The sequence below is a fragment of the Microcaecilia unicolor genome, chromosome 2 (assembly GCF_901765095.1).
Source record: "Microcaecilia unicolor chromosome 2, aMicUni1.1, whole genome shotgun sequence".
Lineage (NCBI taxonomy): Eukaryota > Metazoa > Chordata > Amphibia > Gymnophiona > Siphonopidae > Microcaecilia > Microcaecilia unicolor.
Genome location: NC_044032.1, coordinates 323,119,284 through 323,147,154, shown reverse-complemented (window position 1 = coordinate 323,147,154; position 27,871 = coordinate 323,119,284). Strand labels below are relative to the sequence as shown.

The following is a 27,871-nucleotide window of genomic DNA, read 5'->3' as shown; positions in this document are numbered from 1 at the left end:
TGACTCCCATGGCTCGTCTTCACATGAGATCTGCTCAATTGACCCTAGCTTCCCAGTGGTGCCAAGCCACCGGGAATCTAGAAGATGTCATCCGCCTCTCCACCAGTTGCCGCACTTCACTGCACTGGTGGACCATTCGGACCAATTTGACCTTGGGACGCCCATTCCAAATTCCACAGCCCACGAAAGTGCTGATGATGGATGCGTCTCTCCTGGGGTGGGGAGCTCATGTCGATGGGCTTCACACCCAAGGACTGTGGTCCCTCCAGGAAAAGGATCTTCAGATCAACCTCCTGGAGCTCCAAGCGGTCTGGAACGCACTGAAGGCTTTCAGAGATCGGCTGTCCTGTCAAATTATCCAAATTCGGACAGACAATCAGGTTGCAATATATTACATCAACAAGCAGGGGGGTACCGGATCTCGCCCCCTGTGTCAGGAAGCCGTCGGGATGTGGCGTTGGGCTTGCCAGTTCGGCATGCTCCTCCAAGCCACATACCTGGCAGGCGTAAACAACAGTCTGGCCGACAGACTGAGCAGAGTCATGCAACCGCACGAGTGGTCGCTCCATTCCAGAGTGGTACGCAAGATCTTCCGAGAGTGGGGCACCCCCTCGGTGGACCTTTTCGCCTCTCAGACCAACCACAAGCTGCATCTGTTCTGTTCCAAACTTCAGACACATGGCAGGCTAGCGTCGGATGCCTTTCTCCTTCATTGGGGGACCGGCCTCCTGTATGCTTATCCTCCCATACCTTTGGTGGGGAAGACCTTACTGAAGCTCAAGCAAGACCGCGGCACCATGATTCTGATCGCGCCCTTTTGGCCCCGTCAGATCTGGTTCCCTCTTCTTCTGGAGTTGTCCTCCGAAGAACCGTGGAGATTGGAGTGTTTTCCGACTCTCATTTCGCAGAACGACGGAGCGTTGCTACACCCCAACCTTCAGTCTCTGGCTCTCACGGCCTCGATGTTGAGGGCGTAGACTTCGCTGCGTTGGGTCTGTCTGAGGGTGTCTCCCGTGTCTTGCTTGCCTCTAGGAAGGATTCCACTAAAAAGAGTTACTTTTCAAGTGGAGGAGGTTTGTCGTTTGGTGTGAGAGCAAGGCCCTAGAACCTCGTTCTTGCCCTGCACAGAACCTGCTTGAATACCTTCTGCACTTATCAGAGTCTGGCCTCAAGACCAACTCAGTAAGGAATCACCTTAGTGCAATTAGTGCTTACCATTATCGTGTGGAAGGTAAAGCCATCTCTGGAGAGCCTTTAGTCGTTCGATTCATGAGAGGCTTGCTTTTGTCAAAGCCCTCTATCAAGCCTCCTGCAGTGTCATGGGATCTCAACGTCGTCCTCACCCAGCTGATGAAACCTCCTTTTGAGCCACTGAATACCTGCCATCTGAAGTACTTGACCTGGAAGGTCATTTTCTTGGTGGCAGTTACTTCAGCTCGTAGGGTCAGTGAGCTTCAAGCCCTGGTAGCTCATGCTCCGTATACCAAATTTCATCACAACAGAGTAGTGCTCCGCACTCACCCAATGTTCCTGCCGAAGGTGGTGTCGGAGTTCCATCTTAACCAGTCAATTGTCTTGCCAACATTCTTTCCCAGACTGCATACCCGCCCTGCTGAATGTCAGTTGCACACATTGGACTGCAAGAGAGCATTGGCCTTCTACTTGGAGCGGACACAGCCCCACAGACAGTCCGCCCAATTGTTTGTTTCTTTCGACCCTAACAGGATAGGGGTCGCTGTCGGGAAACGCACCATCTCCAATTGGCTAGCAGATTGCATTTCCTTCACTTATGCCCAGGCTGGGCTGAATCTGGAGGGCCATGTCACGGCTCACAGTGTCAGAGCCATGGCAGCGTCGGTGGCTCACTTGAAGTCAGCCACTATTGAAGAGATTTGCAAGGCTGCGACGTGGTCATCTGTCCACACATTCACATCACATTACTGCCTCCAGCAGGATACCAGACGCGACAGTCGGATCGGGCAGTCGGTGCTGCAGAATCTGTTTGGGGTGTAAATCCAACTCCACCCTCCAGGACCCGAATTTATTCTGGTCAGGCTGCACTCTCAGTTAGTTGTTCTTCGTAGGTCAATTTCTGTTATGCCTCGCCGTTGCGAGGTTCAATTGACCTGGGTTCTTGTTTTGAGTGAGCCTGAGAGCTAGGGATACCCCAGTCGTGAGAACAAGCAGCCTGCTTGTCCTCGGAGAAAGTGAATGATACATACCTGTAGCAGGTGTTCTCCGAGGACAGCAGGCTGATTGTTCTCACCTACCCTCCCTCCTCCCCTTTGGAGTTGCGTTTCATCATTTTTGCTTATCATTCAACTGAGCGGGAACGGTCGCGCACGGGCGGGAAGGCGGCTGCGCATGCGGCATGCGCGGTGGGCGTGCCCTGCGTGCGGGACCGCCCGCGAAGTTTTGTTCCGGTTGGTGGGGGCTGCCGTGGACGTCAACCCAGTCGTGAGAACAATCAGCCTGCTGTCGTCGGAGAACACCTGCTACAGGTATGTATCATTCACTATCCGGTCAACATACTTAAAATCACTATTTTGTTTACGATTTTGCTTACATATATTAATTTGTTGAAGGTTCTATATTATGTTAAATATTCTTTACTACCAATAAAGAGATTTTGAACACTGTTAAAATTTTTTAGTATAGAACAAATATGAAAGAATAAAATGTAATAACAGAATTGACACTTGAAAACCTGACTATTTATGGAGCACCCTTTAAATTTCTTGGACCAGAATTTATTGTTTGTAGAAAATAGAACATGTTTTGTTTCCATGTATATGCAGAGGAGTGTAGTAGCCGTGTTAGTCCACTCTTAAGGTTATCAATAGAAATCAAACAAAATAAAACATGGAAAAGAAAATAAGATGATACCTTTTTTATTGGACATAACTTAATACATTTCTTGATTAGCTTTCGAAGGTTGCCCTTCTTCGTCAGATCGGAAATAAGCAAATGTGCTAGCTGACAGTGTATATAAGTGAAAACATTCAAGCATTACTATGACAGTCTGACAGGGTGGGAGGATGGGGGTGGGTAGGACGTATGCATGGGGACATCAAAACTTATCATTGATATTCTAACAGGATGGGTGTGGATAGGTGAGGGGTGGGTGATCAACAGAGACATACAGCTTTATGGTTTATAATGGGCTAGGAACCCCAGATCCTTGTTAAGTCCATTCTATTGGGTGTTAAAATATTCAATCATTCTGACTTCAAAGGTCTTACGTTCTTGTATGGTTTTAAAGTTACCTTTCAGGATTCTCACTGTGAAGTCACTGGTGCAGTGTCCTGGTCCTGTAAAATGTTGACCAAGGATGCTATATTGGAGAAACAGGCCAGATGCTTAAGACAAGATTCAATTTACGTAGACATCACATGAACAATACTGTTGCCATTAGGGTTCCCACACCTGTTGGTCAACATTTTACAGGACCAGGACACTGTACCAGTGACTTCACAGTGAGAATCCTGAAAGGTAACTTTAAAACCATACAAGAACGTAAGACCTTTGAAGTCAGAATGATTGAATATTTTAACACCCAACAGAAAGGACTTAACAAGGATCTGGGGTTCCTAGCCCATTATAAACCATAAAGCTGTATTTCTCTGTTGATCACCCCACCCCTCACCTATCCACACCCATCCTGTTAGAATATCAATGATATGCTTTGATGTCCCCATGCATACCTCCTACCCACCCCCATCCTCCCACCCTGTCAGACTGTCATAGTAATGCTTGAATGTTTTCATTTACATACACTGTCAGCTAGCACATTTGCTTATTTCCGATCTGACGAAGAAGGGCAACCTTCGAAAGCTAATCAAGAAATGTATTGTTATGTCCAATAAAAAAGGTATCATCTTATTTTCTTTTCCATGTTTTATTTTGTTTAATTTCTATTGATAACATGTATATGCAGAAGCCTCAATTTCTAGGGCAATCATTAACATTATCCTGTTAGAGAGAAGACAGGTGCGCTCATTCTCTTCTGTTATGTGGAATACTGCAGCTCAGGCTGGAAAGGGACAAGGCCATTTTTAGACCTCAGAGTGCCGGTCTGCCCATTCCTCCTCTCCCTCCACCCCCATCAAACAAGAAATTAAGATGTGGGTTGATAAGGTTCAACTGAGGCAGTATGGCTTGCAGTATTGATGATCTAGTGTTCTTGGCTGGGAGAGACTTGTCAGTACTATGTGTCTTTCATATCGTTTGTGTCTTCTTACAGGAATGCTGTGACTGTGGATGGGCAAGTGGTTAGCCTGTGTTATAGCCCAAAGACCAGGGTAGCAGCTCTTCAGCTAGAAGACGGGCAGCTTCTAAAGTACCTTTGGGGTATGTGTTGCATTGTATATAAAAAAGAAAACAAAATACAAAAACTTTTATCTGCTCTATTTCAACTTGTGTTGTGCTTTGCTATGTTTATAACTTGTCTATTGACTGTTTTATTTTATAGTTTAATCTGAGCACTACATTTAAAAACTGCTAAAACTCTGTATTAGATCTTTTTTCCTTAGTGTGTGTTCAGCCCTCCCCATCCCCCACCTGGTTTCTTGTAAACAGGTTTGTATAAAAAAGAAGAGGTTCACACCTTCCACAAAATCACCAAGGAGAACGAATGCAGAGTGGAAGACAATCCAATCCAAGAAACCAGTCAAAACTCACAGAATGAAAACTCCAAGTAGACTTTATTAGGACCTTACACGGTCCGTGTTTCGGCTATAAAGCCTTCATCAGGGGTCAATATGCTGATGTTCTGTTGAGCATATGATACTACTGGAACACTGAAAATAACACAAAGTCAAACTCAGAGACAAAAAAGGTCACTAGCGATCACTGCGAACAAATACAACTGCAGTTTGCAGTTTGCAGTGATCGCTAGTGATCTTACACGAAAACTACACAAAAACTACCTGCTCCCTATATCCCACGAAACAGATGTAGGAGAAAAAAATAGGATTGGTAGTTTGGCAGGCCATTTATTTTATTTTCACAAGTACAACATCCCCTACACTTGGAACTATGGTAAAGAAACAAAGAGGCCCTACAGCTACTGCTTTCACTACAGCTTCTGCCTCTGTCCAGACTAAATCCTTGCACCAAGACAAGATTCTGGTTTCATGTGACAAATGTAATTATGTTGAATCCCTCTTGAAAGAAGTACAAGAACTAAGAGAAGAAGTGTCAACACTAAGAAACATCAAGGACAACCAGAAATTTGTCACAGAGATGCAGGTCAAAACATTGGGGACTTGCAGCAAAGGGAGAGAAGATCTTCGGCAGACAGAGTACAACTGGAAGCAGGTCACCAGGTCCTGCAAGATCAACCCTCCAACTCCATCTTCTGTTGAACTAAAGAATTGGTTTGCAGCCATGGAAGTAGAAGAGATAGAAACATCTAAAAAACAGGAGGAAACAACGACCAAACATGCCAACACCGCTGGACAAGTGGCCACAAAGAAGCGAAAGGTAGTGGTGGAGATTCACTTCTGAGGGGTACCGAAGCACCCATCTACCGACCAGACATGTTGTCCAGGGAAGTTTGCTGTCTACCTGGTGCCAAGATTCGTGATGTTGTGGAAAGATTGTCTAGACTCATGAAGCCTACTGACCACTCTCCTATGCTTTTCATCCATGTTGGCACAAATGATACTGCTAAATATCCTACTGAACATATCATACGAGACTTCATGGCTTTGGGTGAAGTATCTAGGTGCGCAGGCGGTGTTCTCATCTAACCTCCCTGTCAAAGGTAAAGGCTGAATGAGAGAAGCTTGCATCTTGGAGATAAATGCGTGGTTGGTGCCGATGAGAGTGCTTTGGTTTCTTAGACCATGGGATGATTTTTCAAGAGCTACTGAGTGGTGATGGTGTCCATCTGTCAAGGAAAGGACGGAGTGTCTTCAGCAACAGACTGGCTAAAGTACTAAAGAGGGCTTTAAACTAAAATCGATGGGGATGGGTAAAAAAGGCCACAAAGCCATAATTAACCCCAAGGAAGGTAGGACATCAAATGCCCCTATAGAAGAGAAAAAAGAGTAACATCTGGAGAGCTTTATGTACCAATGCCTGTAGTATGGGAAACAAACTTCTAGATCTAGAGGCCACAATAATGGAAGCAGACTTGGATTTAGTGGCGGTCACGGAGATGTGGTTCACTGAGAATCATGACTGGGATGTTGCTATACCTGGCTATAATCTATTCAGGAAGGACAGAGTAGGAAAAAAGGGTGGAGGAGTGGCATTATATATGCTAAGAATGAGATCAAAGTGAGAGAACTGCAGGACATGTGGGATACGGAAGAAGTGCTGCGGGTTAAACTGGAAAGAGGGAAAGGAAAATGTATCTATATCGGAATAATATACAGGTCAACCTCACAGTCGGAGGAAACGGACAAAGACTTAATTGAAGACATCCACAAGATAGCTAGGAAAAGGGAAGTACTACTGATAGGTGACTTCAATATGCCAGATGTTGATTTGGGTGTCCCTGCTGCGGGGTCGTCTAGAAGCAAAAAGATCTTGAATTCCCTACAGGAAGAATTGTGTCAGCAGTGGGTAACGGAACCGACGCGGGATGGAGCTATTCTGGACCTGGTGCTTGTGAATGGAGAGAACCTTTCTGACGTTAAGGTGGGGAGACCATTTGGCATATAGTGATCATCGAATGGTGTGCCCTATGTGCGTGTATGGCGGATTTTTGAGAGCTGGTGTCAAGATCGGTCTTACCTCCCATTTCGTGCTTCGGTTGCAGAGGTTTTGGAGTTCTTGCAGGATGGTTTAAAGAGGGGTCTCTCATTATCCTTCTTGAAAGTTCAGGTAGCGGCATTGTCCTGTTTTCACGGGAAGGTCAAGGGTTCTTCTTTGGTGTCTCCATTTTTTGCGGGGAGTTATGCTGATACGTCCGCCTATTCGCCTGTTGGTCTCGTCATGGGATTTGAATTTGGTGATGGAAGTACTGATGGGTGCTCCTTTTGAACCCTTAGACGCGTGCACGTTGAATGATCTTACTCTGAAGACTGTGTTTTTGGTAGCAATTACTTTAGCTCGGAGGATTTCGGAACTCCAGGCTTTGTCCTGTAGAGAGCCTTTCTTGTCTTTTTCCAAGGAAAAGTTTTCACTGAAGACAGTACCCTCCTTTGTGCCTAAAGTGGTTTCCGCTTTTCATGTGAATCAAGTGATTTCCTTGCCGTTCTTAGGGGATAGATCGGGTGATTCCTCCCAGCGTCGCTTGCCGAAATTGGATGTCCATCGGGTTCTGCGTGTTTTTACCTGAGGAAGGACACAGGAGTTTCGGTCTTCAGATAGACTGTATGTTTTGCATGGGGGGCCTAAGAAAGGTGCGGCCGCTTCTAAGTCATCAATTGCTAGGTGGTTGAAGGAGGCTATTGCCTCAGCCTATTTATTGAAGGGCCGTGTGGTGCCGCCTATGCTTAAGGCGCATTCCACTCGGGGGGTAGCTTCTTCTTGGGCGGAGTGCAGTTTCATTCCTCCACAGGACATTTGTAGAGCAGCTGTCTGGTCTTCTTTGCATTCGTTTGTGAAGCATTACAGAATCGATGTTCAGGCAAGAGAGTAGGCCAGATTTGGTGCTGCTGTGCTGTCTTCTGCTTCTAGGGGATCCCACCCTTAGTATTTTACTGCTTTGGTACTTCCCAAGTGTCTTGACTGGTCTGGAGGGTCGTTGAGGAAGGTGAAATTAGGCCTTACCTGCTAATTTTCTTTCCTCTAGACCCTCCAGACCGGTCAAGGATCCCTCCCTTGTGTTCATCAATGCTGTCTGTTTTATACTTGTTATGGTTTTGGACCCGTATTCTGCTGTGGCTGTTTTATAGTATTGGTTTTCCACTACTGTTAGTTTCGATGCCAGGGATCTTCTTTCTTCTGGTGTCAGAATGGGACAGTTCGGGACGCTGGCTGTGTCCGATCTGTCAAGCACTCTTAGTTTTGAGTTGGCGTTTTTTTCCGGATACAGGGTTTTTGGACAGTTTTGTCTTTTGTCTGCTTTGTTAGCTTTATACTGGATTGCTAGGGTTCTGCGCAGGTTACATATACAGTGTGCAAAGTTCAGTATTCTCAGTCTCCTTCTGCTGGTGGGAGTGTATAACCCAAGCGTCTTGACCGGTCTGGAGGGTCTAGAGGAAAGAAAATTAGCAGGTAAGGCCTAATTTCATCTTTTATGCTGCTTATCCTAGAAATAAAGCAGTGTATTTTTCCAGTCTATCATAATAATGACTTGTAGAATTTTCTTTTTCGAAACTATGCAAACCTTTTTTAAACCTATCCATTGTGTGTAATTCGGTTTCACTGTATACAGTTTTCTCATTTGTGCCAAGTGGTGTCTCCTTAGGTGAATCAAGTAGTCTTGTTGCCTATCTTTCGACAGAATTCTAGCACGTGAGCTATTTGTAAGATCAGTAAGTTGGATGTCCAGAGTCTTGTTGAAGTATCTAGTAGTAGTGACCAGTGAGTTCAGCCAGACCATCTTGTGTTTTGTTTCATGGGACATGGAAGAGGGAAGTGGCTTCTAAAACATTGATGGATTAAGGTGGCCATTGAGTCGGTGCGGTCTTTGAACACATTCAACCAGAGTCTAAGCTATCGTTCCGTAGGACATTTGCTGAGCAGCAACCTGGTCATCCCTTCATTTCTTTGTGAAACTTTATGAGCTGGATCTGTGGGCCAGAGGTGAGTTCCTTTGGCAGAGCAGTTGTTCAGGAGGCTTTGTCTTCCTCCTGTCCCAATATACAGAGCTTTGTTACAGAGCTAGTTTGGATTGGTCAAGCTGGAAAGTGAAATGTATATATTCTTACCTGCTTATTTCCTTTCTTTGAGTCCTACTGGACCAGTTCAGCTTCGCCTTCGGAAGACATGGGGTGAAGGGGGTATCCTGATAACTGTTTGATACCACTCCTTGTTCTCTCAGTTCTTATAGTCTCTGTTGTTCATGGTAGTCTTAATATTTTATCTCCAAGTTGTCGGTTCTTCCTGAAGAAGTTTCGGAGGATACCAAGTGATTCTAGTATGTTTTCTTTATGGGCATTGTTTAGAATTATAACAATGAGTTTCAGACCACACCTTCTCTTGTATCAGTGATGTCACTGGAGACGCTTTTTCTCGCTACCATTTTTGCTTTTATAGTCATTATGCTTGAATCAGAGCAGAAACTAAGCTATAAGACCTTTCCACATGTTAGGAGAGAATTTACACAATCTGCAGCTTAGACCCCTTTTGCAGGCAGACAGCACTGAAGTGCAGCAGTGTTGGGTCATTGTGATTTGCTCTTTATCATCACAATAAGTTCTTACAACTATGCTTGGCTCCTGAGTCTTGTATTTCTCTCATTGTGGTCATCGCTTCTTTGTGTGTTTTCTCTCTAGTTCCAGCTTCTGGTTGGGGGATATAACCCACTGGTTTAGACTGGTCTAGCGGAACTCAAGGAAAGGAAATTAACAGGGAAGAATAAATTTTACTTCCAATGACTCCCATCAGAAGCTGTGACAGTGCCTGTTTACAGAAACCTCAGACAGGCACAGATGAAGATGTGGGAGACCTCTTCTCTGTACTGCAGGTGAATAAGAAGGTCTAAGTAGACTTATTTGCAGATCATTTATAAATATGTTAAATACCACTGGTCCCAGTATAGATCCCTGCGGCACGCCACTATTCACCCTCCTCCATTGTGAAAAATGGTCATTTAACCCTACCCTCTGTTTTCTGTCCAGTAACCAATTTCTAATCCACAGAAGGACACTGCCTCCTATCTCATGACTTTTCAATTTTCTGAGAAGTGTCTACTGAGGAATTTTTCAAATGCTTTCTGAAAATCTAGATACAGTACGTCAACCAGCTCACCATTATCCACATGTTTATTCATGCCTTCAAAGAAATGAAGCAAATTGGCGACACTTGACTTCTCTTGACTAAACCCAAGCTTACTCCGACCCATTAAACCATGTGTATCTGTGTTTCATAATTTTATTCTTTATAATAGTTTCCACCATCTTGCTCAGCACTGACATAGGGCTTATCTGTCTGTAGTTTTCCAGTTCATCCCTGGAACCATTTTTAAAAATCGGCGTTACATTGGCCACCCTCCATTCTTTAGGTACTACAGATGATTTTAATGACAGGTTACAGATCACTAACATCAGATCACCAGTTTCGTGTTCATTCTTTCAATACCCTGAGGTGTATACCATCCGGTCCAGGTGATTTATCACTCTTTAACGTGTTGATTTGGTTCACTGTGTCTTTCAGGTTCACCGAGATTTCTTTTAGTTCCTTAGCGTTATCACCCTTGAAAACCTTTTCCTGTACAGGTAGATCTCTTACATCATTTTCTGTAGAATCCGAAGCAAAGAATTCATTAAATGGCCTTGTCCTTTCTGAGTGCCCCTTTTGCTCCTTCGTGATCTAACTGTCCCATTCTCAGATCAGTAGGACCCAAAGGAGTCCAAACCAAAGTCTGAAACAACAAAATGTATCAGCATTTGTTCAACCACCCTTAGGTTTCACCTTTGGGCTTAAAAATGCAATACCATGTGCATGTAAGGTCTGGATAAACAAATTAAGACCATCCTATATAATAATTCTCACCTCCAACATTCTATGCGTCTTGCTGCCTCTGTCCGTGGCTTCTTCGGAGTTGGTCTGCTAGGCTTCGTAGCCCAGGCTGACGTCACCATACATAGTATGACGACAGCAACAGAACCCTCACAAAAGGGGGGGAACAACGCCTCACAGCTGATTCGCCCCCCACCCCCCACAGGGAGCGCTGGAGGCTAGCACAGGAGGTGCTGCCGCTGCCACCTCCCCCCCAAGTCACACGACGGCAGGAGCACAAGGCCTGTGGATCGGGGGGAGGGGGTCCGTCCACATGGCCGTCGGACCGGTGGGCCCAGAAGCCTCGCCCCAACGTTCTCCATCCCTCCCTCCCTCCGGGTTCCAGCGTCGTCGTCCCTCCCTCCCTCCCTCCCAGTTCCAGGATCGTCGTCCCTCCCTCCCTCCCTTCCAGTTCCAGGCCCCCTCCTTCCGATTTTGAAAAGTCATCTTCACTTACCCCATCGGGATTACGGCGGCCGGCAGCAGCGGTACAATGCGTGCAGGCTCGGCCCTTCTGTCTCTCTCAGCTCTGGTCCCACCCTTGCGGAAACAGGAAATGAGGGCGGGACCAGAGCTGAGAGAGACGGAAGGGCCGAGCCTGCACGCGTTGTACCGCTGCTGCTGGCCGCCGTAACCCCGACTGGGTAAGTGAAGATGACTTTTCAAAAACGGAGGGAAGGGGCCTGCAACAGGAAGGTGAGGGATGACGATCCTGGAACTCGGAGGGAGGGGGGACCCTGGAACACACTCTCATTCTCACACACTCTCATTCTCACACACACACTCGCACCCAGTCTCACTCTCTCTCTGTCACACACACACACTTGCACATTCACTCTCTCTCTCTCTCTCACAGAGTCACTCTCACACACACTTTCTCAAACATACACACTCCAAGGAAAACCTTGCTAGTGCCCGTTTCATTTGTGTCAGAAACGGGCCTTTTTTACTAGTAGTAATATAATAGATGTTGGCAGATAAAGATCTTTTCTGTCCAGTCAAAATTTTATGCAAATGCCCAAATATGTAATACTTGGTAGCAATAATGAAACAGTAATTGAATATTCACATAGCAGGCAGCCAATAGATTTATTTTTCATGGACATTTTTTTTCTTTTGAATTTTTGTTACATTTGTACCTCGCGCTTTCCCACTCATGGCAGGCTCAATGTGGCGGGCAGAGTCACAAGGAGCTGCCTGTGCTGGGAATCAAACTCAGTTCCTCAGTTCCCCAGGACCAAAGTCCACCACCCTAACCACTAGGCCACTCCTCACTTTGTATGAACTTGGCAGCTAAATGTGCTGCTTGCATTTCCATTCATACAGATTTTAAGTAGAAATAAATATCCAACAGAACTGGCACATTTAGACTGATTCTGGACATCTGCATGAAAGTAGCGCTTCCCTAATTGTTCAATACTTGTCTTTTAAATAGTAGTAATAAAAAATATCAAGTTCATTTTTATAATATACCACTGCATTCCAGAAAACAAAAGGAGCAAGTTCCCACATACTGTCTTTCTCTTTTGATGTACCCTTAGGAAAAAAAAGATGTTAAATGCTCCCGGTTTCCACCTGACTAATGTTTATAAATAGAAACTCTGAATGTTGAGCACCTGATTCTCATAACATGTTTGTTTTGGTGGCCATCTTAGCACCAATATAATGCTTGCTAGGGTGCCCCTATAACCAGCCCCTCAAAATGATATACTGATAATGAACAAATGGCTAGAAATATAAGGAGGGGAGACAAAAACTTCTTCAGGTATATTAGTGACAGGAGAAAGACTATAAAGGGAATTGTGAGACTAAAAGATACAACAAAACGCTATGTAGAAAATGATGAAGAAAAAGCCAATTTGTTTAATAGATACTTTTGTTCTGTTTTCACTGAAGAAAACCCTGGGGAAGGACCAAGAGGGACTGGCAAAAGTACACCTGAGAATGAGGTGGATAGAGCGCCGTTCACAGAAGAGAGTGTGTATCAACAACTTGGAAAGCTAAAGGTGGACAAAGCCATGGGGCCGGACGGGATCCACCCCAGAATACTGAGGGAGCTCAGAGAGGTTCTGGCGGGTCCTCTTAAAGACTTGTTTAATAAATCCTTGGAGACGGGAGAGGTTCCGAGGGATTGAAGAACGGCGGAGGTGGTCCCTCTTCACAAAAGTGGGGATAGGGAAGAAGCTGGAAACTACAGGCCGGTAAGCCTCACTTCGGTTATTGGAAAAGTAATGGAAGCCATGCTGAAGGAAAGGATAGTGAATTTCCTGGAAGCCAATAAGTTGCAAGATCCGAGACAACATGGTTTCACCAAAGGGAAATCGTGCCAAACGAATCTCATTGAATTCTTTGACTGGGTGACAGGAGAATTAAATCAAGGACGTGCTATGGACGTCATCTACTTAGATTTCAGCAAGGCTTTTGACACGGTTCCCCACAGGAGGCTCTTAAATAAACTAGACGGCCTGAAGATAGGACCCGAAGTGGTGAACTGGATTAGGAACTGGTTGACGGACAGACGCCAGAGGGTGGTGGTGAATGGAGTTCGCTCGGAGGAGGGAAAGGTGAGTAGTGGAGTGCCTCAGGGATCGGTGCTGGGGCCGATTCTGTTCAATATATTTGTGAGTGACATTGCCGAAGGGTTACAAAGTAAAGTTTGGCTTTTTGCGGATGACACCAAGATTTCCAACAGAGTGGACACCCCGGAGGGAGTGGAAAACATGAAAAAAGATCTGAAGAAGCTAGAAGAATGGTCTAACGTTTGGCAATTAAAATTCAATGCGAAGAAATGCAAAGTAATGCACTTAGGGAGTAGAAATCCAAGGGAGACGTATGTGTTAGGTGGGGAGAGTCTGATAGGCACGGACAGGGAGAGGGATCTTGGGGTGATAGTATCTGAGGACCTGAAGGCGACGAAACAGTGCAACAAGGCGGTGGCCGTAGCTCGAAGATTGCTAGGCTGTATAGAGAGAGGAGTGACCAGCAGAAGAAAGGAGGTTTTAATGCCCCTGTATAAGACGTTGGTGAGGCCCCACCTGGAGTATTGTGTTCAGTTTTGGAGGCCGTATCTTGCGAAGGATGTTAAAAAAATGGAAGCGGTGCAAAGAAAAGCTACGAGGATGGTATGGGATTTACGTTCCAAGACGTATGAAGAGAGGCTTGCTGACCTGAACATGTACACCCTGGAGGAAAGGAGGAACAGGGGTGATATGATACAGACGTTCAAATATTTGAAAGGTATTAATCCGCAAATGAATCTTTTCCGGAGATGGGAAGGCGGTAGAACGAGAGGACATGAAATGAGATTGAAGGGGGGCAGACTCAGGAAAGATGTCAGGAAGTATTTTTTCACGGAGAGGGTGGTGGACGCTTGGAATGCCCTCCCGCGGGAGGTGGTGGAGATGAAAACGGTAACGGAGTTCAAACATGCGTGGGATATGCATAGAGGAATCCTGTGCAGAAGGAATGGATCCTCAGAAGCTTAGCTGAAATTGGGTGGCGGAGCAGGTGGGGGGAAGAGGGGGGTGGTGGTTGGGAGGCGAGGATAGGGGAGGGCAGACTTATACGGTCTATACCAGAGCCGGTGATGGGAGGCGGGACTTGTGGTTGGGAGGCGGGAAATACTGCTGGGCAGACTTATATGGTCTGTGCCCTGAAAAGAGCGGGTACAAATTCAAGGTAAGGTATACACATATGAGTTTGTCTTGGGCAGACTGGATGGACCATGCAGGTCTTTTTCTGCCGTCATCTACTATGTTACTATGTTGCTATGATTACAATTTAGAAGTAATTACTACTCTAACCAATGCAAGGTTATTCCATTCTGACAGTTCCTCTGTGTTCATCGTTATTCTGCATGAGCTGGCATGTTTCTGTAACTGAGATTAAATATACATGCTACCAACAAGGATACAGCAGTGGATAGTTTGTTTTGCGTTCAGCAGTATGGTGGCTCTGCAGGGGGACTTCCTTCAAATTTGACGTCATGCCATCTCCTGTCATTAAACCTCTTTGTGCTCACTGACTTGATGGGAGGGCCAAACCAGCTCCTTCCCCAGCATGCATAGAGACTGAGCAAACCAATAAGGAAAGCTCACAATGCACTGGGAGCAGTGCACATGTACTCAGAAAGAGCCAATGACAAACTAAAAAACCTATAGGAGCTTGTAGTCCATAGTATACAGTGCTTAATATATTCAGCAGTATAAACTGCTTTTATGCAAATGGGAGCAGAAAATGATGAAAATGGTAAGAACAAAGAATGAGTTAAAGATATAAAAAACAAACAAACCCCACCCCAAATAAACCCTTCATTCAGCCACTGTAATAATCAAGAAAATGTGATCCCAGAAAATCTAACATGACCATATTTTGGCTTGTTTGCATCAGAATGCAAAAATGATCAATACATTTTTATTTTCATTACTTTCTGTAGGTTAATATTGTTTATAGGTTTTTCTATACCAATGTTATTTTCATAGCAAGTCAAATCTGTTTACAATATATAAAAAAACAAGCAACATAAGGAAACCCTGTTTTGCTCAACAGAAAAAGGCTTTTGTATAATTACCCCAAGGTTTGTGTATAAGGTAGATGCTGAGAATGTTCACACTACTTTTAATTGACTCGAGTGTAAACGCATTCAAGGGAGGAATGTGGGCAGAGCATTGCTAGAGTTCTGTAGCACACCTGTACTTCATGCATGTGTGTTTACGCCAACTCCCAAATAGGTATAAATGTGCATGGAGGTATTTTACCAAGATGATTGTTGGTTTTGTGAATAGGCAGCTCTTATAAAATTATCCTCTTTCTGCCTAACAGTACTTGGGGCCCACTTCTTGTTCTTACCTGTGTGGTACTTGATTCTACGTTTTCTACAATTTTGAAATAATATAAAACCTTGCAAAAATAATAGACCCAATGTATCAGATGTGGCATTTTTCTTTAACTTTATTGTAAACTTCTTTTGTATACCAAATACAACCAAATAAAAAAATAAATAAATAAATACAAATGCCATGGCAGCACTCAAAGAAGCCTACCTATACAAAAGTAGCATTAAAAATTTAAGAAGCCCTGCCTCCCAATATACCTCTTATTTGGGTGGGTGGGTGGGGGGGGGGGGAGAAACAGCAGATTACTGTTGATTCATACTCAGAAACTACACACTAGAACAGATGGTGGGCAACAAGTATCTTATAAGCTGATTGTGGCTCAGTAATAGTTTGTGCCCTTTGAATATCGGTGGAAGTGGTGGCATTGACCTATGCAGGCCAAAAGGGAGGGATAATGGCCGCCTGTGACTGGAGTGGAGACACTGTGGGTAAGAAAGAGATTTGGAATGAGAGGGCTGTTGAAATAGTTTGCAGTCACTAGTGCCTTCTTTGATGGGGGGGGGGGGGGGGGGACTCGACCTCCCTTGTTCTCCCCTCTACATTTCTTCAAAACATGGGTTCTTTGGTAGGGTGCCCCTGGTACATTGTAACATGAATTTGTATTCCAGCTTTTCTAGAAACAGGATTTCAACACAAGTAAATGAAGGAATTGCACCACATAGGGATTGCTTATATGGATGAGAAGGGCATGATGGATTACAAACCGAGGGAGCATAGAGTGACTAGTAATAAATACTATAGTAACTTATGACCCTCCTTTAGGGGAGAGGAAGGGATATTAGATGGCATGGATAGGCAGACTGGTTAGGCCATATGGTCTTTATCTGCCTTCATTTTTCTTTGTTTCTGTCTTTTCATTAGACTTTTTCTGTTTCAATTTATTTTTCTTAAATTTGAAGAATCTCCAGCAGCAGCCCTTGAATCATGGAAGAATGGAAATGGCCATCCTATCCGGTTTCCACATCTGTGTATACAGACTATGCTGGCAACTGTTGATGGAAAGGTGAGTAGCAGAGGCTGCCCCCCTCTTGAGAAAGTTCTGCATTCTGAAATGTGCCAAATGTGTGTGTGTGTAGGGGGTTTGTTGTTGTGGTGGCATTGCATTTTTTCATATAATGCTCACACTTGTGTATTCATAAAACATTGATAGAATTGTATGGCATGTCTGAACTTCAGAAGAGGGAAAAATAGAAGCATCCAGTAAGATACAGCATTATTAGACCCCCTCCCCCACCCCTCAAGTGTAGTAGGGAGACTTCGTTGTGGCAGTAGTCGCAGGGAGGGCTGACTTCACTGTATGTGAGGATAAGTTACAGGGAGTGATTGTACTAGTTTTCATTTCCCACCATGCTAGTGCTGTGATGCTTTGCATTTTGTTTTTCATTAGTTAAGTTATTTATGGGCCCTTTTACTAAAGCTTAGCTATGGGTCATGTGGTACTTGTGCACATGCTATTGTCCATTACTGGTCACTAAGCTTTAGTAAAAGGGTTCTTTGATTATTTAATTAAATATTTAGGTATTTATATTCCTTTGGAATGATAGATCTATTGTATGTGTTGCAAATTTGAACGATAACACACAGGTTTATGTAAAGCAGTGGCTACATGTTTATATATTAATTGAAATGGGCTTCTGAATTCTTCCATTTCATCTAGGTGGACAGACAACATTCTGCAGCTGAGACTACATTTTGACCATTTGTTTTGTCTCTGTAAATATGACATTCTCCAAGGACAAACAAGCTCAATATTCTTACGTATGGGTTGTCGTCTGCGACGGCCCAGGATTCTGGAACTTTCGAAAAGAAAAAAAGAACTCTCCAGAATGCACCGTCGCGTGGACCGAACGCACTGCGCATGTGTGAATGGCTTCCCGCCTGCGACGCAAGCATGCCCTAATTAGTTTTTTCTTCTCCACGATCCTGGACAGTCAGGTTTTTCCCCGCTGTGCAGTTTTTCAGCTCAGGAGATGGCTTTTTCGCATTTACGGCTATTTTTCCTCCTTTTTTCTTAGTTATTACCGTCAGTAAAAAAAAAAAAAAAAAAATCCGGTTTTCCCTTCATTTTCTTAGTTTTTCTCATCTTTTGAAGTTTCCTTTAACTTTCGTCGAGGCTGACCTTTAGGCCGCTTGGCCGGGTCCTTTTCCCTCTTTTTGTGCCTTCTTTTATTGGCACCATTGAGCCTTTTAATTTTGCGGCCGCTATCTTCCCGCCCATGTCATCGAAGACTCCCAGCGGCTTCAAGCGTTGTACTCGCTGCAACCAGACCATCTCGAGAACCAACCCCCACGTGTGGTGTCTTCAGTGTCTTAGGCCCGACCATCTCCCAGCTGCCTGTAAGCTGTCAAATTGATGAAGAAACGGACCCAAGTGGCTCGAGAGGCTCCTCGTGAGAAACTTTTTTCTGAGTGGTCCGGTCCTTCGCATCGACATCGGTACCGAGGGCATTGGAATCAGCGTCGACGTCGAGGGAAACAGCGACACCGAGAGCGCAGGTAATGGCTGCCGAGAGACTGCATCAAGCTGGGAGCAGCGAAGCATCGAGTGGGTCTCCACCCATCTCGAGGCCTACTGCTATGCAGGCCCCCCCCCCCCCCCCCCGGGACCGACCTTTGTCAGACCCGACCCCGAGGAGGCGTGAGGATTCCACGTCCTCATCGGTACTGAGGATTCTCGACGGGCGTCGAGCGAAGGCTAAGAAGCACAGTCATCAATCTCCTTCCATGTACGGTACCGGGAGCTCCGGGGAGCCGAGGGATTCGGCACCCAAGAAGTGTCGGCACCGGTAGGACCGCTCACCCTCCATACAAGAGGTGCTGATGCGTCAGTCATCTGGCAGCCTGGAACCGGCTCTTGAGCCTCCTTAGATTCTGCAACCGACTCTTCCACCAGCCACCCAGCCTTTTCCGAAGGAATCTCTCGACGAGCGTATCTGGGCCCTTCTTCCAGAGCTCCTGGAAGGGTTGCTGTGCCAGTCTGTCTCGGTGTCGGGGGTGCTTGCGCCTTCCGTACCGACTGCAGAGGCACCATCTGGGCCATCGCCTGTGAGGAGGTCCCCGTCCTCGGTGCCGCTTGCGGTACCGGCATCGTCTGCCACCCAGGTCGATTCCCCCTCGATGTTAGTGGAGGAAGCTTCGCCGGAGTCTAGGCAGGGGTCGACTTCTCGACACCCCCCCACGAGGTCGTTGATCCTTGACATCGAGACAGGCTCGGGTTCGGGCAGCTCTTAGGGAGCTTTTCTCCGACACCGATGAGGAGTGTTCGTGGGAAGAGGAGGAAGACCCTGGATACTTTTCGGAGGAAGAGTCATGTGGGGTTCCCTCTGATCCTACTCCGCCAATTGAAAGTAGAATGTCTCCATGTGAGAGTCTCTCGTTTTCATCTTTTGTTTGGGAAATGTCTAAGGACATTCCATTTCCTATGGAGGTTGTGGATGAGCCCAGGGCTGAGGTGCTCGAGGTCTTGGACTATCCTTCTCTGCCTGCTGAGGTTGCTGCGGCCCCCTTGCATAATACACTGAGGGAAGTGCTTATGCGAAATTGGTCGTGCCCTCTATCTAATCCAGTTGTCCCCCAAAAATCCGAGTCCCAGTACAGAGTCCATGGAGAGCCTGTAATGGTGAAGGCCCAACTTCCTCACGATTCCATGGTGGTGGACTCTGCTCTCAGAAGAGCCAAGAGTACTAGAGACTATGCCTCGGCGCCCCCAGGCAGAGAGTCTAGGACCTTCGATTCTTTTGGCAGGAGAATGTATCAGGCAGCTGTGCTCGCCACCAAGATCCAGACGTACCAGCTCTACATGAGCATCCACTTGCGGAACTCGGTGAGGCAACTGTCCAGTTTAGTTGAAGCACTTCCTCCGGAGCTTGCTGAACCTTTTCACCAGGTGGTCAGGCAGCAGAAGGCATGTCGCAACTTCCTGGCCAGGGGGTCTTACGACACTTTTGATCTGGCATCCCGAGTAGCTGCTCAAGGTATAGTGATGCGCAAACTCTCATGGCTGCATGTCTCTGACCTGGATCATAAGACCCAGCAGTGAATGGCAGATGTTCCGTGCCGGGGGGATAATCTTTTTGGAGAAAAAGTAGAGGACATGGTCGATCAGATAAAAAAGCATCATGACGCCATGGATTCTCTCTCCCACCGGACGTCTTCTGCTACTGCCTCCTCTTCTAGGAGGTTTTTTGGAGGGAAGAGGAGTGCTCCCTATTCCTATAATAGGCGTAGGTACAATTCTGCTTCTCGGCAGCCGGTTCAGGCTCAGCCCCAGCAAGTGTGTTCCCGTCAACGCCGTGCATTTAAGGCCCCTAGGGCTCCCCAGCAAAAGCAAGGGACGGGCTTTTGACTGGCTCCAGTGCAGCATAGCCTCGGAAACAGTGTCCGTGCCGGACGGCTTGCCTGTCGGGGAGAGGTTGATATTTTTTCACCAAAGGTAGCCTCTTATAACCTCCGACAGGTGGGTTCTTCAAATAGTCTGGCGAGGATACACTCTCAGTCTGGTATCCAAACCTCCAAATTGCCCACCGGGAGCTCAGTCCTTCAGCTCCCAGCACAAGCAGAGGAACTCTCCGCCCTTCTAAAGGCCAATAGGGTCGAACTCGTTCCACCAGGGGAAGAAGGGCTGGGATTCTATTCCAGGTACTTCCTTGTGCAAAAGAAAACAGGGGGGATGTGTCCCATCCTAGTCCTAAGGGCCCTGAACAAATTTGAATCCGTTCCACCAGGGGTAGAAGGGCTGGGATTCTATTCCAGGTACTTCCTTGTGCAAAAGAAAACAGGGGGGATGTGTCCCATCCTAGACCTAAGGGCCCTGAACAAATTCCTTGTCCGAGAAAAGTTTAGGATGGTTTCCCTGGGCACTCTACTTCCCATGATTCAGGAAAACGATTGGCTATGCTCTCTGGACTTAAAGGATGACTATACTCACATCTTGATGCTCACAGGAAGTATCTTCGATTTCGGTTGGGAACTCGGCACTTTCAGTACTCGCATCTGCGCCCAGAGTCTTCACAAAGTGTCTGGCAGTTGTCGCAGCATTGCTATGCAGACTGGGAGTGCATGTGTTTCCTTATCTTGACGATTGGCTGGTGAAGAGCACCTCAGCGGCAGGGGCTCTACAGTCCATGCGGATGATTATTCGACTGCTGAAGCTACTGGGGTTTGTAATCAATTAACCCAAGTCCCACCTTGTCCTGGTACAGAAATTGGAGCTCTGTTGGACACGCGGACGTCTCGAGCTTATATTCCCCAGGCAAGGGCAGACAATCTCCTGGCCCTTGTGTCCATGGCTCGAGCGTCTCAACAGATCACAGCTTGGCAGATGTTGAGACTCTTAGGACACATGGCCTCCACAGTTCATGTAACTCCCATGGCACATCTACGTATGAGATCAGCTCAATGGACCCTAGCTTCTCAGTGGTGTCAAGCCACAGGGGATCTAGAGGATGTAATCCATCTCTCCACCGAGTTTTGCAGATCCCTTTAGTGGTGGACCATTCGATCCAATTTGACCTTGGAATGTCTATTCCAAATTCCTCAGCCACAAAAAGTTCTGACGAGGGATGCATCCCTCCTAGGGTGGGGAGCTCATGTAGATGGACTTCACACTCAAGGAGCTTGGTCTTTTCAGGAAAAAGATCTTCAGATCAACCTCCTGGATCTGGAATGCTCTCAATGCTTTCAGAGATTGGCTGTCCAATCAAATCATTTCAATTCAGACAGACAACCAGGTTGCGATGTATTACACCAGCAAGCAGGAGGGCACCGGATCTTGCCATCTGTGTCAGGAGGCCGTCAAGATGTGGCTTTGGGCGCACCATCATGGTAAGCTTCTCCAAGCCACGTATCTGGCAGGCGTCCAAAACAGTCTGGCCGACAAGTTGAGCAGGATCATGCAACTTCATGAGTTGTCACTGAACATTGAAGTTGTCCACAAGATCTTCTGAGCTTGGGGCACTCCCTCGGTGGATTGTTTTGCCACTCAGACCAATCACAAAGTCCCTCAGTTCTGTTCCAGACTTCAGGCCCACGACAGACTAGTGTCAGATGCTTTTTTTCCTTCATTGGGGGACAGGCCTTCTGTATGCATATCCTCCCATACCTCTAGTAGGGAAGACTTTACTGAAACTCAAGCAAGACCGTGGAACCATGATTCTGATTGCACCCTTTTGGCCTCGTCAAATCTGGTTCCCTCTTCTTCTGGAGTTGTCCTTCGAAGAACCGTGGAGATTGGAGTGTTTTCCGACCCTCGTCACACAGAACGAGGGGACGCTTCTGCATCCTAACCTCCAGTCTCTGGCTCTCACAGCCTGGATGTTGAGAGTTTAGAGGTTGCCTCTTTAGGTCTGTCGGAGGGTGTCTCCCAAGTCTTGCTTGCTTCCAGGAAAGATTCCACGAAAAAGTGTTTTTCTTTCAAATGGAGGAGGTTTGCCGTCTGGTGTGACAGCAGAGCCCTAGATCCCTTTTCTTGTCCTACACGGACCTTGCTTGAATACCTTCTACACCTATCAGAGTCTGGTCTCAAGACCTTCTCCGTAAGGGTTCACCTTAGTGCAATCAGTGCATATCATCAACGTGTAGAAGGTCAGCCTATCTCTGGACAGCCTTTAGTTGTTCGTTTCTTGAGAGGTTTGCTTTTGTCAAAGCCCCCAATCAAACCTTCACCAGTGTCATGGTATCTCAACGTCGTTCTCATCCAGCTGATGAAAGCTCCTTTTGAGCCACTGAATTCCTGCCATTTGAAGTACTTGACCTGGAAGGTCATTTTTTTTGGTGGCTGTTACTTCAGCTCGTAGAGTCAGTGAGCTCCAAGCCCTGGTAGTGCATGCACCTTATATCAAGTTTCATCATAAGAGTAGTCCTCCGCACTCACCCTAAGTTCTTGCCGAAGGTGGTGTTGGAGTTCCATCTGAGCCAGTCAATTGTCTTGCCAGCATTTTTTCCCCGTCTGCATACCTGCCCTGGTGAGGACAAGTTGCACACCTTGGACTGTAAGAGAGCATTGGCCTTTTACTTGGAGCGGACAAAGCCCTATCGACAGTCCACCCAGCTGTTTGTTTCTTTTAATCCCAACAGGATGGGAGTTGCCATCGGAAAATGCACCATCTCAAATTGGCTAGCAGATTGTATTTCCTTCACTTATGCTCAAGCTGGGCTGACTTTAGAGGGCCATGTCATGGCTCACAATGTTAGAGCCATGGCTGCGTCAGTGGTTCACTTAAAGTCAACCTCAATTGAAGAGATTTGCAAGGCTGCAACGTGGCCATCAGTCCACACATTCACATCTCACTACTGCCTTCAGCAGGATACCCGATGCGACAGTCGGTTTGGGCAGTCGGTGCTGCAGAATCTGTTTGGGGTTTAGAATCCAACTTCACCCTCCTAGGCCCATTGCTGTTCTGTTCCAGGCTGCACTCTCACTTAGTTGTGTTTCTTTTCAGGTCAATCTATGTTATGTCCTCGCCGTTGCGAGGCCCAGTTGACCAATGTTTATTGTTTTGAGTGAGCCTTGGGGCTAGGGATACCCCATACATAAGAATATTGAGCCTGTTTGTCCTCGGAGAACATGAAGATACATATCTTTAGCAGGTATTCTCCGAGGACAGCAGGCTCAATATTCTTACAACCCTCTCTCCTCCCCGTAGTAGTTGTTACAGTTCTCTCCTTTGCTTTTTACTAACTAGTTAGGGCGCGTTCGCATCGTGGGCGGGAAGCCATTCGCACATGCGCAGTGTGTTCGGGCCGCGCAACGGCATGTTCTAGAGAGTTCTTATTTCTTTACGAAAGTTCCGGACTCCTGGACCATCGCAGACGACGACCCATACGTAAGAATATTGAACCTGCTGTCCTCGGAGAATACCTGCTACAGGTATGTATCTTCATTTTCTTTACAGATGTCCAGGTTTATAGTCACATTTATCTTCTATATGTATATTTAATGTGCTTAAAATTATTTTAAAGATTTTCAAAGTCACAGGGAAGTATACCTATATCAAAATCAATAGCAGCAACATTACAACTTTTCTGTTTGCAAAAGGTTATAGATGAAGGTTTTGATGAGAGCTTCAGTTTTTTTGTGATGGTCTCTTAGGGATCAGTGTTTTCTCCCAGGACAAGGAGGCATGATATTTTCACATGTCTGTGGGTGACGTCATCCATAGAGCCTGGTGCGGATACTGTCACTTTTAAACTTTGAGGCAGGGCCTTCCCACCTGACACCTGAGGGCAGGATCAACAGTCTAGCATTTTTTCTGTGGAGCAGAGAGTTTGGGCTATTAATCTCTCCTCAGCACATCAAACTTTGCCTTTTTGGTGCCTTCTTCTTTTCAGAATATGTTCTCATATTCTTCTTTTTCTTTCTTAATGTTATTCAATTTATTGATTTTTCAATTTTTTTTCAATTTTTTTCATTTTTTTTCGGCCTTTTGGGCCTCTGAGCTCTTCTTTTGGCTGGGAAACATCAATCATTTTCGGGTACAAAACTACTCGATCTCCCTGGGCCATTGAGCCTTTTGACTTTGTGTCAGGCATTTTTTCCCCTCCATGTCAACAAGGATGCAGAGTGGCTTTAAGTGGTGTCCTTGATGCAATATGACCATTTCAGGCACAGACCCCCATAACTGGTGTATTCAGTGCTTGGGTCCCCAGCACTGGGGCATAGAGTGTGGCCTCTGTGCATTCAAGCGAGGACGCTTTAAGCCTGCAGAGTCAATCATGAAAACCTTTTGGTTCAGCATTGAGCATGGCAGGAGATTTGGCACTCGATATGGAACCTGCATCAGCTTCTGCATCGACACTTTGTGCACAGATGCAGCATCGAGAAGGTCTGGCATTAGAGTTGGTAGCATGACCGCGTAAGGACTCTACTTCCTCTTCGTTGGTGCCACGTGCATCGCAGGACCTGCAATAAAAAAAATCTAAGAAATTTCATTATTCTCCCTCCAGGCACTCTTTCAATGCCTCTCCTGCATTTACATCCTCAATGCATGGGAAGCATCCATACTGAAGTGACCGCTCTCCTTCTCCACAACTTATTTTTTATCGAGAGCCTTCAAGGTTCTCGATCTCCTATGCTTTCACAGACTATAACTCTGGCTGCATCCACACTGCTTTCTCAGCCAGTACAGATGCCTACTGTACAGGAGGAAATCTGGGCTGTGCTCAGAGGAGCTCTCAGGGCTACTGCATACGTAGTCTTTCAGGCTTACAGAGCACTTGTGCCAGTCTCAGCCCAGCCCTTGGATACAGATTGTAATGTATTACCTGAACAAAGGAGGAACAGGTTCTTACCAATTCTGTTGACAAGCAATCCAGATATGGATTTGGCCAGCTTCTCAGAATGCTGTGGCAGACAAATTGAGCAGACTCCTTTAGCCTCTCAAATGGTTCCTCAGCATTCCAGTAGTTTGTTGAATATTCCAGCAGTGGGGAACCGCAGTGATAAACCTGTTTGCTTCTCCTCAGAATAACAAGCTCCCAGTTGTGTACATAAGTACATAAGTACATAAGTAGTGCCATACTGGGAAAGACCAAAGGTCCATCTAGCCCAGCATCCTGTCACCGACAGTGGCCAATCCAGGTCAAGGGCACCTGGCACGCTCCCCAAACGTAAAAACATTCCAGACAAGTTATACCTAAAAATGAGGAATTTTTTCAGTCCATTTAATAGCGGTCTATGGACTTGTCCTTTAGGAATCTATCCAACCCCTTTTTAAACTCCGTCAAGCTAACCGCCCGTACCACGTTCTCCGGCAATGAATTCCAGAGTCTAATTACACGTTGGGTGAAGAAAAATTTTCTCCGATTCGTTTTAAATTTACCACACTGTAGCTTCAACTCATGCCCTCTAGTCCTAGTATTTTTGGATAGCGTGAACAGTCGCTTCACATCCACCCGATCCATTCCACTCATTATTTTATACACTTCTATCATATCTCCCCTCAGCCGTCTCTTCTCCAAGCTGAAAAGCCCTAGCCTTCTCAGCCTCTCTTCATAGGAAAGTCGTCCCATCCCCACTATCATTTTCGTCGCCCTTCGCTGTACCTTTTCCAATTCTACTATATCTTTTTTGAGATACGGAGACCAGTACTGAACACAATACTCCAGGTGCGGTCGCACCATGGAGCGATACAACGGCATTATAACATCCGCACACCTGGACTCCATACCCTTCCTAATAACACCCAACATTCTATTCGCTTTCCTAGCCGCAGCAGCACACTGAGCAGAAGGTTTCAGCGTATCATCGACGACGACACCCAGATCCCTTTCTTGATCCGTAACTCCTAACGCGGAACCTTGCAAGACGTAGCTATAATTCGGGTTCCTCTTACCCACATGCATCACTTTGCACTTGTCAACATTGAACTTCATCTGCCACTTGCACGCCCATTCTCCCAGTCTCGCAAGGTCCTCCTGTAATCGTTCACATTCCTCCTGCGACTTGACGACCCTGAATAATTTTGTGTCATCGGCGAATTTAATTACCTCACTAGTTATTCCCATCTCTAGGTCATTTATAAATACATTAAAAAGCAACGGACCCAGCACAGACCCCTGCGGGACCCCACTAACTACCCTCCTCCACTGAGAATACTGGCCACGCAATCCTACTCTCTGCTTCCTATCTTTCAACCAGTTCTTAATCCATAATAATACCCTACCTCCGATTCCATGACTCTGCAATTTCTTCAGGAGTCTTTCGTGCGGCACTTTGTCAAACGCCTTCTGAAAATCCAGATATACAATATCAACCGGCTCCCCATTGTCCACATGTTTGCTTACCCCCTCAAAAAAATGCATTAGATTGGTGAGGCAAGACTTCCCTTCACTAAATCCGTGCTGACTTTGTCTCATCAGTCCATGTTTTTGTATATGCTCTGCAATTTTATTCTTAATAATAGCCTCCACCATCTTGCCCGGCACCGACGTCAGACTCACCGGTCTATAATTTCCCGGATCTCCTCTGGAACCTTTCTTAAAAATCGGAGTAACATTGGCTACCCTCCAGTCTTCCGGTATTACACTCGATTTTAGGGACAGATTGCATATTTCTAACAGTAGCTCCGCAAGTTCATTTTTTAGTTCTATTAATACTCTGGGATGAATACCATCAGGTCCCGGTGATTTACTACTCTTCAGCTTGCTGAACTGACCCATTACATCCTCCAAGGTTACAGAGAATTTGTTTAGTTTCTCCGACTCCCCCGCTTCAAATATTCTTTCCGGCACCGGTGTCCCCCCCAAATCCTCCTCGGTGAAGACCGAAGCAAAGAATTCATTTAATTTCTCCGCTACGGCTTTGTCCTCCTTGATCGCCCCTTTAACACCATTTTCGTCCAGCGGCCCAACCGACTCTTTGGCCGGTTTCCTGCTTTTAATGTATCTAAAAAAGTTTTTACTATGTATTTTTGCTTCCAACGCTAATTTCTTCTCAAAGTCCTTTTTGCCCTCCTTATCTCCGCTTTGCATTTGGCTTGGCATTCCTTATGATCTATCCTGTTACTTTCAGTTGGTTCTCTTCTCCACTTTCTGAAGGATTGTTTTTTGGCTCTAATGATTCCTTTATCTTACTGTTTAGCCACGCCGGCTGACGTTTAGTCTTTTTTCCCTTTTTTCTAATACGTGGAATATATTTGTCCTGAACCTCCAGGATGGTGTTTTTAAACAGCATCCACGCCTGATGCAAGTTTTTTACTCTGCGAGCTGCTCCTTTCAGTCTTTTTTTCACCATTTTTCTCATTTTGTCGTAATCACCTTTTCTATAGTTAAACGCTAGCGTACTTGATTTCCTAGTTTCACTTCCTTCAATGCCAATATCAAAACCGATCATATTATGATCACTGTTATCAAGCGGCCCTCGTATCGTTACCCCCTGCACTAGATCATGAGCACCACTAAGGACTAAGTCTAGTATTTTTCCTTCTCTTGTCGGCTCCTGAACTAGCTGTTCCATGAAGCTGTCCTTGATTTCATCAAGAAATCTTATGTCCCTTGCGTGTACAGATGTTACATTAACCCAGTCTATATGCGGGTAATTGAAATCCCCCATTATTATTGTGTTGCCCAGTTTGTTTGCGTCCCTGATTTCCTTTAACATTTCCGCATCCTTGCTCCACTGAAGAATGGATCTCTTATTCACCTTTCCACTACTGCCTCTCATAGGGAAAACATTCCTCAAACTATGTTGAGACCAAGGAACTTTGATTTTAATTGTGTCCTTCTGGTCACATCATATTTGTTTCCCTCTTCGAGAATTATTATCCAAGGAACCATTGAGGTTAGGTCCTTTTCCAACCCTAATAGCACAGAACGAGGCATCCCTTCTTCATCCAAACCCCCTTTCTCTGGTCCTGATG

The 27,871-nt window shown here is 45.9% G+C and overlaps 1 protein-coding gene across 1 annotated transcript in view; it reads left to right on the top strand.

Moving 5' to 3' along the window:
• The window catches only part of ELP1 (elongator complex protein 1), a 1,128,708-nt gene that overhangs the window by 523,734 nt on the left and 577,103 nt on the right, over nucleotides 1–27,871 (top strand). Inside the window, 2 exon segments of the mRNA XM_030194341.1 lie at nucleotides 4,244–4,350; nucleotides 16,415–16,518. Of these exon segments, the coding sequence (XP_030050201.1) occupies nucleotides 4,244–4,350; nucleotides 16,415–16,518 (211 nt within the window).